The sequence below is a fragment of the Eubalaena glacialis genome, chromosome 8, assembly GCF_028564815.1.
Source record: "Eubalaena glacialis isolate mEubGla1 chromosome 8, mEubGla1.1.hap2.+ XY, whole genome shotgun sequence".
NCBI classification, from domain to species: domain Eukaryota; kingdom Metazoa; phylum Chordata; class Mammalia; order Artiodactyla; family Balaenidae; genus Eubalaena; species Eubalaena glacialis.
Genome location: NC_083723.1, coordinates 99,330,170 through 99,342,503, shown reverse-complemented (window position 1 = coordinate 99,342,503; position 12,334 = coordinate 99,330,170). Strand labels below are relative to the sequence as shown.

The 12,334-nt window shown below is 39.7% G+C and overlaps 1 protein-coding gene across 1 annotated transcript; it reads right to left on the bottom strand.

Annotated features, from left to right (window-relative positions):
- Positions 1–672: 672 nt before the first annotated feature.
- Positions 673–10,690, bottom strand: WNT16 (Wnt family member 16). The gene is made up of 4 exons (XM_061198251.1): positions 10,596–10,690; positions 10,164–10,405; positions 8,061–8,347; positions 673–1,314 (listed from the first exon to the last, which is right to left on the bottom strand). The coding sequence occupies exons 1-4, from the start codon at positions 10,688–10,690 to the stop codon at positions 850–852; spliced, it is 1,089 nt and encodes a 362-aa protein (XP_061054234.1). The 3' UTR covers positions 673–849.
- Between the last annotated feature and the right edge of the window lie 1,644 nt (positions 10,691–12,334).

Sequence of the window (12,334 nt, the reverse complement as noted above, 5' to 3'; positions counted from 1 at the left end):
ACCTCTGATTTTCCCACATGCTTTCAGGATCCCTTCCTCCAGTATTTCAGAGCTGAGTTTTTAATAGTGGAAGCTGGTCTATAATGAAAGTGTGAAGCCAAAGATAAAGGTTGCTGTATACCTTACTGATACTCTTCTAGATCAATTCTCCTGGTTAAAAGTCACTTAAACTCCAAATCATACATTTTGCTTTTTACATTTTGCTTCTTACATCTTGCTTCTTTTGTTTTGTCACGAAATATCGCTAACAAACATGTTTTAGGGGTGTTATATCACTTATGAAGATTCTTTCTTCTGAAATGAATGAAAGTGTTAAGTAGGCACCCACCACTTCTGTTAACCTGTCCCAACACCTTCTGTTTCTATGCACCAACACTTAGTATGATTTCTTCATAAAAAGTACTCAGAGAATGAGATTCATGTTTACTGCTCCTTGCTGCTCTAATAGATGTCTTTTAAAAATGACTAATATTCACCCACCGCTATTGAGTTCCATAACCGAGTTCCATAGTCAAGGATCTTATCCTGAGTATGGACCAGGTCTCTCGGCATGAAGGCTCTTTCCTGTTCTTTCTTGCTTACGAGACAGTTTATCTTCCTTGCCCCTCAATATCTGTTCCCTAAACCACCAACATATGAACTCAAACTTTTTCAGTTTTAGAATCCCAAGAAATCTACATGCCTAGTGTGTGACATTGACATCGATCAGGTAAAGGGACTTCTGAGAGAGCCTCGAGGATCTGGGAATTCTGAGGAGGCAGGTGTCAGGCTCCCCAGCCCAGCACAGTGGGAGCCGCTCCCGTTGTACGTCTGTCACTGGGGACTCTTGCCCAAGGCTGGCTGGAGTGGTTACTTGCAAGTGTGGACATCAGTCATGCTTTCACACCTCCTGCAGCGGACATAGCAGCACCAGATAAACTTGCACTCGCATCGCTCCACGTGCCTGACCACGTGGGTGTTGTAGCCCCTGCCGCAGCAGAGGAGGTTGCAGCCGTCTGCGCCCTCTGACGTGCGGTTGCACTCTCTGCCTTGGGTCCCTGGGATCCCGAGTTTCTTATCCTCTACACAGTAATTAGGAGACTTATTAACGTAGAGCAGATCATCCTTGTGGATTGGTATTTTCCTCTGATCTTTCTCTCTCCTGTGCATTTTCCTCTTTATTTTGTCTGAGATTTGGACACTGTTTTCATATTTATCCTTCAACAGACGGCCAATCTTTTCGAAAGAAGACATGGTTTTCCAGCATGTTTTCACAGCACAGGAGCCGGAAACTCCGTGACACCGGCACTCTAATGACATCAACTTGGCGACAGCCTGAAACCAACAGGAATTGAGTGAAACATTGTTCATGAAGTGTTTTACTCAACAACAGAAGCACTACCAGCCTAATCACTTAACTTTCTGGATCTGTTTACTCCTGTATAAAAACGATGGTTATATACTTCAATTAAAATTAAATAAAATAATTATAGTTTTAAAAATACTTCAATTAAATAATAGAAATAAAATAATAATAATTTTTAAAAATAAGGATGATTTTGCACGTAAAGGATCTTTTAGGTTGCTTAGAACAAACCTTTCTGAGTCTAATTTAAAGCTGCAGACCAGGCTAATAATGTTAACAGAGATTAGCTGAGATAACAAAGGGAAGCTACTTTTATTTCTAATCTCTCATTTAGTTTTGGGTGCGAGAGGATGTTCATTAGTGCCTCTATGTTCCTGATACCGTTCATTTTAGCATCTTGCTACTCAGAGTGTGGTTCATGGGCCAATAGCACCAGCATCACTTGTGAGAGATACAGACTCTCAGGCCCCTCACCAAACCTGCGGAATCAAAATCTGCATTTTAATAAGATCCTCCGGTGACTTGTACGCACACAGAAACACCTGTGAAACTTTACAAATAACCCCTGAGATTCTTATTTAATTTGTCAAGGTGGGGTCCAGGCAATGACTTCTACAAAGCTGCTCAGATGATTCCAAGAGCATTTAAGGATGAGAGCTACTGAACTGACAGTTCTCAGGTTTGATCACTGCAAAAGTCAGTTATATTCACAGGGGTTTGGGGGGATATGCTATCCCCTGGTCACAGACCACATGAGAAATCCTGACTAATCAACTTAAGTTGGTCAAAAGAAGGGGCTGGAGAGTGCGGTGGCTCCCAGCCAATTCTTCCCCTCTTCTGGAAAATTAATTCAAAACATACGTCCTATTCTTGAAGGATCAGTAGCACCCTCCTAACATAGAAAAGGTATAATATTTATACGATTTTTCAATTCTAAGTGACGAGTTATTCTGTTCCGATGGAGGAATTCAATGAGATTACATACGTGGGTTAGAATCCATTGCCTGACACACATTAAGGTCAAAATAAATGCCCCCTGTCCCTGAAGAAGAAGGTACGGTAAGAGTTGAGATAAAATTTCAAATGGGGCTAACCGTGCAAAAACAACACAGAGATTTCTAACATAAAAGTTTATAGTTCTAATTTCTTACATACCGGCCAGTCAGCATAACTTCCTTCAGTCCCCAGAGGATGGCAGAGCAGATTAATAAATCGTCAGGACTAACTGGAGAGTTGACATTCTGTCAACAGGCTGGGTAAAAATAAAAAACGGATCTAGCCATTCGATAACTTGGAAATTATGTGTGTAATCTCGCCAAAGAAAGGAAAAACCCCACCGCTTAAATTCCACTTAAAGTTCTTATCAAAACTATAAAATGACAGGGGTTTCTACTTTGTTATTTTGTACCACAGTTGACATTGACATGTTTGTGGAATGTTACATTTCCTAACAAATTAACTAAAGTTTCTGAACTATCTAATGAGACAGAGTATTTCAAACAATTTGTTATATTTGCAGCCTTGAATGAGAGCATATGGTATTGATTTGTGTAATATTCAATACTTTTTATTAGTGTTTAAAATAATAAACCGAACAACATTTAAACACTGTCTTTTATAGGATACGACACATATGCTTGTTTTGAACTCATGAAACTAAGAAGCGAGTAGATATGTCTATTTCTTATTATCTCAGGTAAAATTTACCTTTCAATTGAAAACAATTTGGCACACAGGCTTATTTGGTTAAATTTATGGCATTTGATATTCACAAAGCCCTCCATTTTTAAAACATCTCCAGGCAAATAAATGTTCAAATTAATGCGATCTGCCTACTTTTGTTCAGATTTTAAGTGCCCAAAGGATATGAGAAAAAGAGAGCTCAATCAATGCCAGGTAACAACAAAACAAATTGTGCAAAGAAAGCCAAACATCTAAGAATGTAAGTTTATGTGTTTAAACCTGATCAACGCTCGTTACAGTCATCACTTAGTGATTTAGAGCTGCCTCTCGCTCAGATTCTTGACTGAGGAGCTGACTTTTTCTTTTATTAACCAGTTCAGACATCACCTATGGTGTTGCCAATTTGCAAAGCATGGAGGACAGAATAGACGCTCACCAAATACTCATTGAATGGTTAGTCTAGCTCACTTGAACAGTTTTAACTCATCCTCTGTTGGTAATCTGAATCAAGAGGAAGTAATAAAGACCACTTTCTTCAACAAAAGAGTCACTGCCAGGAAGTCAATGATATTGGGAGACCCTGATCTGGCTGGGTTTTCCTCCAATTCCTCAGCCCACAACAGTGCTAGGACACAAGAGTGACACACTACTTACTGCACGGGTGTGAAGGATAAGAGGGAAGACTGATTTTGAATCCAGGGATACCACCTGCTGAATTTGTATCCGAATTTTGGGGAGATTTTCCTGCCACAGAAAACTAGAAACTTCTAAACTTTTTACGTGGAGTTAACTAAACTTTCTAGAGATATTTTTAAGGAAGTTAATTCTATTATCTTTCAATTCCATTACCTTTTTGTCTTTAACGATAAGTATAAGAAAAGAAATAGTATTTTTATTATATATGTGAATACTATTCACATTGATATTCTAGGATAGAAAGACAAAGAACTTGACATGCAGTTTAAATGATTATACCCTTGTAAGACTCCAAGGAAGAAACTTGGACAAATAGGGATAAAATAAAGCAATGCAACCACCACTAGGAGAATGTGATGAAATGCAGAGTTCAAGGGTAGATAACATGTACACACACACACACACACAGAATTTAACTCTCAGAGCACATTTTCATAAATTATTTTACTTCATTTAGTTTTATAGGAAGAAATGCCTTGCATATAGTAGGTAGGTAGTTCATGAACATGTACTTGCTTATTATTCCAATTTGACAGAAAAATAAATAGCCTGGTTGAGACACTTGTCTTCCATAAGGATAGATGGTAATATATGATATAAAGTCTTTATATGCAGCAGGATAATTTTGGTAGAACAGAGAAAAATGAAAGTGGAAAGTACAAATATATTTAAGAAAATTGCATGAACACTCCAAAAATATATATTCTGGAGCTTTTCAGCTAGGATTCTTAATTGATGTCAAATAGCCGTTCTGAGCTGCAGTGATAGCATAGTGATTTTCTAACAGGAAATGTAAGAGAATAGCAAGCGAATGAGTTGTGTGTGGTTATGAGAAAATTCCTTTCTCTACTTCGCTGAGTTGTTAAGGTTTATAACGATATTAAGAGAGGAATGTTTTGTTAATTATTGCAAACAGATGTGCACATTTTGGTGGAATATTTTTAAACAATGGGAGAGCAATTAGGAGCATAGCATTTAATCTACTGGGCTCCCTATGTTAAATTTTGGTTTGATAAATTTCTGATGAAGTGAAATAGGAAAGATGTTTCATTAACACTTAATGTAAAACTAGAAACTGTTTGAGAAGTGGTCTAAGGAGTTAGTTTTGACTCAGAGGTAACACAGCCGGAGGTGATTGTTTTTCGGTAGGTTGCTTTATCCAAACTTTACAGAAATGACTAAAAAAAAAAAAAACTGTTATGGAACATTTTGTGACATTTCATTTGTCAAGTATCAGATGATCTGTTTAAGTTTTTATGAAAACGGTGACACAAATTGGATGGCTAATTGTAGTCTTCCTATTTCTCTGACCCATTTTGTCCCTTTCAGTCCAAAAATATATATGAACCTGCTGAAAAGCAAAACACTTGTGTGTTGTTCAAGTGCTTGTAAATATTCTTGAAACAGGTTAATGAAATTTAGGGGTGGGGCCCATGCCACTTTTTTGAGTTACTCATCATAAAACAAATTATGGGGTAGGGAAACGTAAAAGTTTATGAGGTGGACATGGGAAGAATGGAAATATTTTAAGCACACCAAAAGAAATACCCACAAATATTCCAAGTCACATTATTCTCGGAAGTTCTGCCCCTGGAAGACATCACATCTTTCTGTTAGACAATCACCATTTGGCAACATTATTCTTGGAGTCATAACTTTAGGAATGGTGTCAGAAACCAAGTGGGAATTAGAGTATTTAAGGTCAGCGGTTAGAAAATCATCTATTCTGCTCACAGCACTACTAAGCGCCAGTACCCACATTTCTCTGAACGCTTTCCTACGTTTTGAGTTTGGGATTTTGAGATGAGGAAAATCAACTCAACTGAATGCAGACCTTGAACCTTACTCAGAAGGATATACCTATTAGATTAAACTCCTAATTGCCAATATTGAAAATGTAGTATTTTGTTCTTCCATGTTAGGTAATATCTTGGAAACCTGGTTGATTTTTGTTGTTGTTCCGGTGCTGGTGGTGGTGTTGGGGTTTTTTTGTTTTTTTTTTTAACCACCAATGGAAAGAAAAATATTAAAATGTTTTGAATTGTAATAGTTCATGAGAAAAGACCAACGAAAACATCAGTGTAGTACCCTCAAAATATCCGGGTAATATTTTGTAATATTTTAAGCTTCCATCTAGACCAATGTGGAAAAAAAAAAAAGATTCAGTAGAGAAAACTGAAATTTACACAAAATGTGTATATACCTAAAGGCTGAATTTTTTTGGCGTAATTAGAATAATAGGGAAAACCTCAGTAAAGTGAGGAGATTGTTTTATTGCCAACAAACAGTGGATTAAAATTGATGCTGAATAGTTGTATGTTTCTTTAAAAAAAATCAGAATATAAATAGATCAAAGTTAATAGTTACAGAGGCAAATATTGCTACCTAATTTGAAAAAAAGCCACATAAGACGGAATAAAACTAAATAGCTGTCTAATATTGCTAATAAAAATACATTTTAGAATACTTTAGGACTTTTCATAAGTCTGGAGATAACTTTATTTAAAAGAATGAATTATAACATGAGTTTGAGGTTTTGTTTTCTGATTAAAGTTTTTTAGTCTCTACCAAATTATTTAAAGAATGACTAAAGAAGATTTAAGGTCTAAGGTGATACTAAATATTCATTCAATTGTTTTCTTGTTTTTAAAATGTATTAATTTGACTTGATGTTTTTCTCTAGTTTAGACTTTTAAAGAACAAATGTTAATTACCTTTAACCTCTTTTATATTAATATGTTAGAAATAATAAAAATTCCTTTATTGGATATTATTTAAATTGAAGCAAAAACTCATTCATTTAATTTTTTTTTAATGTAAAATTTTATCAAGAAGAGACCTGTGCATAACTATGGTGTTAGCAGGAGTTACTTTAGTGAGATAAATTAACTTAAAATTTCAAAACAAAAAAATGAAAAGCTTACATAGCTATATACTGACTTTCCTATTTTCTAATCTTCCGTTTTGAATCAATATTCAAATAGAACTGAATAGTCAAATTTGAATTTGAAGTGTTATGGTGATATATTTATTGAGTTTTCGGTTTTTGTATTTTAAACCAAAGTGGTTAAGTAAAGAAAACTGGCTGAAACTTGCAACTACTCCAAGCAAGTTCCATTTATTCACTTTCCAAAAATGTAAAACAAATGCAGCATATACTTTAAATATTCCTAAGAGATACCGCAACTCGTTTTAATTTATTGCAGGGGAATGTGGCAGATTGCAATGACTACTTTGGGACCTTTACAGGTTATTGAATATTTACAATAATATAGGATATGTGGTGATATTCCCATCCTGAAAAGATTATTAAAAAATAGAAAATCTATATTCCTAAGAGAGGTTTTGACTGTTTTTGGAAAGTCACTATGAATTACCAAGTAATTCAACTATGTTGTAGAACTCAAAGCTTATTGTGTCAATACTCATTAAGGTAAATACATAAAAGTTAAATTAAGCTACAAATTTACTCCATTTTAAGAAAATTTAGCATTAAAAAATTCACAAAGAGGTTAATTAGATGTGATTCTTCAAATTTCCCTCTCCCTAGATCTTTAATATATCTATATTTTTAAATATCAAAATATTTAATGTATCTATAGTTGCTTTACATTTATCTGTATTTATCAGTTTTTACAGTGAATCTACATTGCTTTACAATAACATAACTAATTCCCTTAAATAAATTTTGTTTTACAAAAAATATTGAGTTGTGTATTCTCTAATGTATTCAAGAAGGTTTTGCTAGAGAAAGTAAGGACAGAACTGATAACTTCTTTAGATGCTATTGCCTAGTAAAATATAGATTTAAAAATATAATGAAAATTCAAATTTGAAAAAATGAAATTTGATTCAGTCCCGTTAGAAAGGCAGATACTGTAAGTCTTATTCTGGCTCTGCAACTAACCATCTAAGAGGGTGGAATAAAATGACCCAACAGGCACTTGTACTTCTGTTATTTTATAATTGGTGTTTTAGGTATACGAAATATACGATCACAAATATATTCTATAACCAGATTCAACTCACATCAGATGGAAACTTAAACTAAATCAATATGGTCAGTACAGGCTCATGAAATAATATGTATATATATCTATATATATAGATATATATATAGATATATATACTCGCTGTTATACATATACAATAAACACACATATAATTTTACATATATATATATATACACACACACACACACACACACACACACATATATATTCTTAGCCTGCATTCGTTTGGTTTTTAAACCATTTGGTCAGATTGATCCAGAAGTGTAATCCTAGTGTTATTTACCTAAAGGCACTGGATTTCTATTCCATTTTCTAATACATACCTGCCTTCCAGCTTCATTGTTATGTAGGTTCATTGCTAATAGTGCTTTGCTTTCTTTTCCCGTGGTGTTTCTGATGGGGAAATCTAGGAACTTTCTGCTGAACCACATGCCATACTGGACATCATCAGAGCAGCCCCCCCAGTGCCAGCCTTCACTTGCTGAGCCGCCGTTCTGTAAGGTGGTGTCACAGGAACACTCAGTCATGTTGCCTGCACTGCATGACCTGGTCACAGAATGCACCAGGCCTGCAGCCATCACAGCATAAATAAATGCTGTTTCCTTGGTGCCTAGAATAAAACATAAGTTGCTAAATGAATGTCATACCGTTCTCTGTTTATGTTCATAACAAAGCCTTCTACTTATCTTCTTATCAGGGAAGCAACTTTTCAATGGATGCTTTAATGAGTACATATTTAAGAAAGGACAATTTCATATTATTCTCAGCTTTTAAAAAAGCAACATTAATTTTCAGTATGATTTTCCTATATTGTATATCATAAATTGTCCTCATACCTTAATATCATCTGTTTATTTTTAAAATTTGAAATGTATGTCAGCATCCAGCTCAGCACTTAACAGACAATAAAAATTCTATAAATACACGTTGAATTTAAAATCCCTCGTATGGATATGTAAATAGTGATACAATGCCCAAAGGAGTCCCGCTTACCCTTCTCGTTAAATTTAAAATGTGTTATCAGAAAACACAAGCTGAAAAATTTGGTATGACTTTTGTTGTATAAAAAATACACGTCAGAATGCAAATTAAAATTAAGCAAAGACCAAAGCAATTAGGAGATAAATGTTGCAGTTTCCTTTCACATCAAAGACTGATTTTTTAAGGATATCCTGAAAAACAATATTAATATGAAAGTTAAATACTATAGAAATATTCTTATGTACAGTATTATATCCTCTTACAGTATTAAAGGCAGTTAAAGATAATTGAAATGTCATCAGCAAAAAAAAAAAAAAAAAGAATTGTTACGGAAAACAATTGAATATTGAATATGGATAACACACCTGCAATAGGTCTTGAGCTAAAATCTTTGCAAATTAAAGTCCCATTAAAACAGTAATAAAATGGTCTAGAAGGGACTCAGCAGGCGACTTTTTTTCCCCCCCTTTGGAGATGTTTAGATTGGAGTAGAAACGTTATCACGTCGTTGTCCAATAAACCCTTTCAACAGCAGATGCCTCCACATTTCAGCAACTGTGAAGAACGCATCCTCTTCTTCTTTTCTTTTTTTTCTGCAGGGAGTCAGGGCTCTTTCGGAAGGGTGTGCCGGCCAAAGCGCAGCGGGGCAAAAGCGATGCTTTGGCGGCGGCGAGTGTAGGGACCCGGCGGGGAAGGGTCAAAGGTGGAGGGGGAACCGAAATGAATGTGAAAAACAACTAAGGATCTTTCAGCGCCCAGGGCCTGAAATTCTTTGAATCTGCTGATACCTCTGTACCTTTATCCTTACCAAGTCACTGCTAGGCCGGTGGAAGTGGAACTTTGTTTTACTGCAGCTTCCCGCGCCGCGGCTGTGCGCACAGGAGGAAAAAGGTAGAAGGAAAGGAATAGAGGGGAGAACTAAAGTAGTGCTCGAGTTAGCCTCACGTGGGGCTGTCCGGGACAGTCCCTTTAAAATCGCCATTATTCCGTCTTCCCGGTGCTGTGAGGAGCCAACCAACTTGAGGCTTCGCTGCAATTAGCCAGTGCGCGGTGCGCAGCGGAGCTGCTTAAATCAAAGCAGATGCGGCAGCGGCATTCCCTGCAGCCGACATCATGTTTCTCCAGCTGGTCACCCACGTAGGGGGGCGCTACGGGGTCCGAGGGGTCGGCGGGGTGGAGTGTCAGCCTTTCCCCAACTCCGGCCGGGCGCCGCGGGAAGGAGGAAGAGCTACAGCTCCACGCGCCCCGCTCGGGACCTGGGGTGTCACCCCCTCCAGGACCGCACCTGCACCCCGGGTCTGGCTTCCGTCGCCCCTAATTTCATTGCACTAAAGGACCTCTCTGGGGATTTAGGGAGCGACGGGACCACGCAAGCACTCTCTATTTACAAGAATTGGAGGACCTGCCCTCCGTCCCGCGCCAGCTGAGAGCGTCCCGGGACTCACCGCTGCTCAGCTCGTAGCCAAAGAGAGGGCTGGTGTCCGGCGGGGCGGCGGCGGCCACCAGGCAGTTCCATCTCTCGTATCTGAACTGGCTCCTGCACTCCTGAATGCCCAGCCGGGCGCCCTCGCAGATGCTCGGCAGCAGGTACGGTTTCCTCTTGCACAGCTCCTTCTGGCGGCTGTTCAGCGGCAAGTTGGCGCAGCCCAGCTTCTCCGGAACCCCAAAGGAGGCGATGCCCAACCACCTGTAAGACACGGCCGCCCCTAGCGTCAGCCGCTGCCCTGCTCTCCTCCCCAATCCCAGATGTTTACCCGAAATTTAGGTCGCCCGCCCTAGGGTCCCGCCTCTCCTCTCCAGCCTCAGCTGAAAGTTCCCTGAGGCTGGGCATCCCTTTTGCCACAAACCCCGTGCGCCCCTGCTGCCCCCATACTCACATCCAGTTTCCTTGGGCTCCGCAGGGGAACAGTGCGAGCAGGGCTGCCCACAGCGCGCACAGGCGGGACAGTCCCAGGAGCGCTGCTCTGTCCATGGCCCCCGCATGGAGTCCCCCAGGCCCAGCCACTCCTCTTCGACCCTCCCCAGCCAGAGGCCCACCAGGACAGAGGTCAGTTCCCCAGCACCAAGGTGTCCCTCGCCTCCTTTCTCCCTGCAGACAACGTAAAAAGAAGGCCAGCCGTGGTAGGGGCTCTCAGCAGCCTTCTCCTCGCGAGCTGGGAGCAGCGTGAGGAAGTTGGGAAAGTAGCTTGGGGCACTCCTCCCGAAACGAGTCGAAGATGTGCAGGAGATGCGGGAGCGCCCCCTCGCATTCCAAGGTGAGAAACTTCTGTTGATGTAGCTCTGTCTCCATCGCCCCCGGCCTCTCCTCCCATCTCCTCCCCCTGGCCGCGCCTGGAGCCTGATTGGCCCAGCAGCGGCCCCTCATCTCATCATCCCGGGACCTCAGGCTCCCATTGGCTGAGAGCAGGCTCCGCGGGGGGCGCTCGGGCCCGCTGTTCCCCGACAGCCGGTCCAGATCATGTGTTCCTGACCTTTCCTCCTGTCACAGTTTCCTGAGAGCGGGTCTCTGCGGGAGGGGTATTGATTCAACCCGAAGATTGATAGGGGCGCTTCTGTCTTAACAACGCTCGGTGAAGGTGTGGGTTGAATGGGCGATGTTTGAGTTCCACCCACCCCAGTCTCATTTGGATTAATTACCCTCTGGGTGGAGTGGATGGAAAAATCTCACTGCCCCCGTTTCTTTCCTCTACTTCACCTCACAGGAGAATAATCTTTTTGAGTCAGAGTTGGTACCAAAAAATTGACCTTTCAACACCCTGCTTGAGGTCTCAACGTGTCAGGAGACTTTAGAGAATGAGTGGAATACTTGTCAAGCTTGAGATCGATCATCATCTGTGCAGGCATTTCCTTTTAACGAAAGGGAAGATTCCAGCCTAGCATCTAATCTACCATATTTAAATTGTGTTAGGTGATTTCGTTTTACGGTTTTGCTTATTTTCTGTAGGCTTTGAGACTGTCAGAAGGTGGAGGACACAGAAAGAATGTGAGTGAGAGCTGTCTGGAGAGCTCTAGAAAAATGAGGGTTGTGTTCTTTCCCTTCTCTCCAATGCACACTATGTCTCTCTTGGAGACTTTGGACAGGGCTACACATTGAAGACAAATTTTAAAAGCTTACTTATGAAACACCTACTGTGTGTCCACTATTGTGAGAATTTATGAAGATCCCTTCCCTTAAAGGCACAGCCTTTCTGGCCTTGTCTCCAGCCATGGAGACAAGTCTGAAACAAAATAATTTGAGATTATCAGTAAAGGAAAGTATAGAATCCAGCAAGTTACTGTTTGGAGCCAAAGAGTTCGGAAACAGGAGAATGTTCTGGTGCCCGGAAGTTTAGAGAATTTAGTTAACCAGTGTTTTCCAGGATAGAAGATCTCTGGGGAGAACTCTGAATTCAGGCGGCACATGCTTAGCTGTGGTATCAGAAAACCCTGTCTCACCTAGTTGGTGACAGGAAATGTTTATGAGAGGCATCACCTGCTCCTCAGAGGACATCTGAAATGTTAGTAAGCTCTCAGGGTATACCACCTTAGTGGGTTCCAAAATCTAGACTTACTCAAGTTAAAGATTTACTTTATTAGCTTTATCCTCAAATAAATGATTTTATTTGCTGCATGTCTC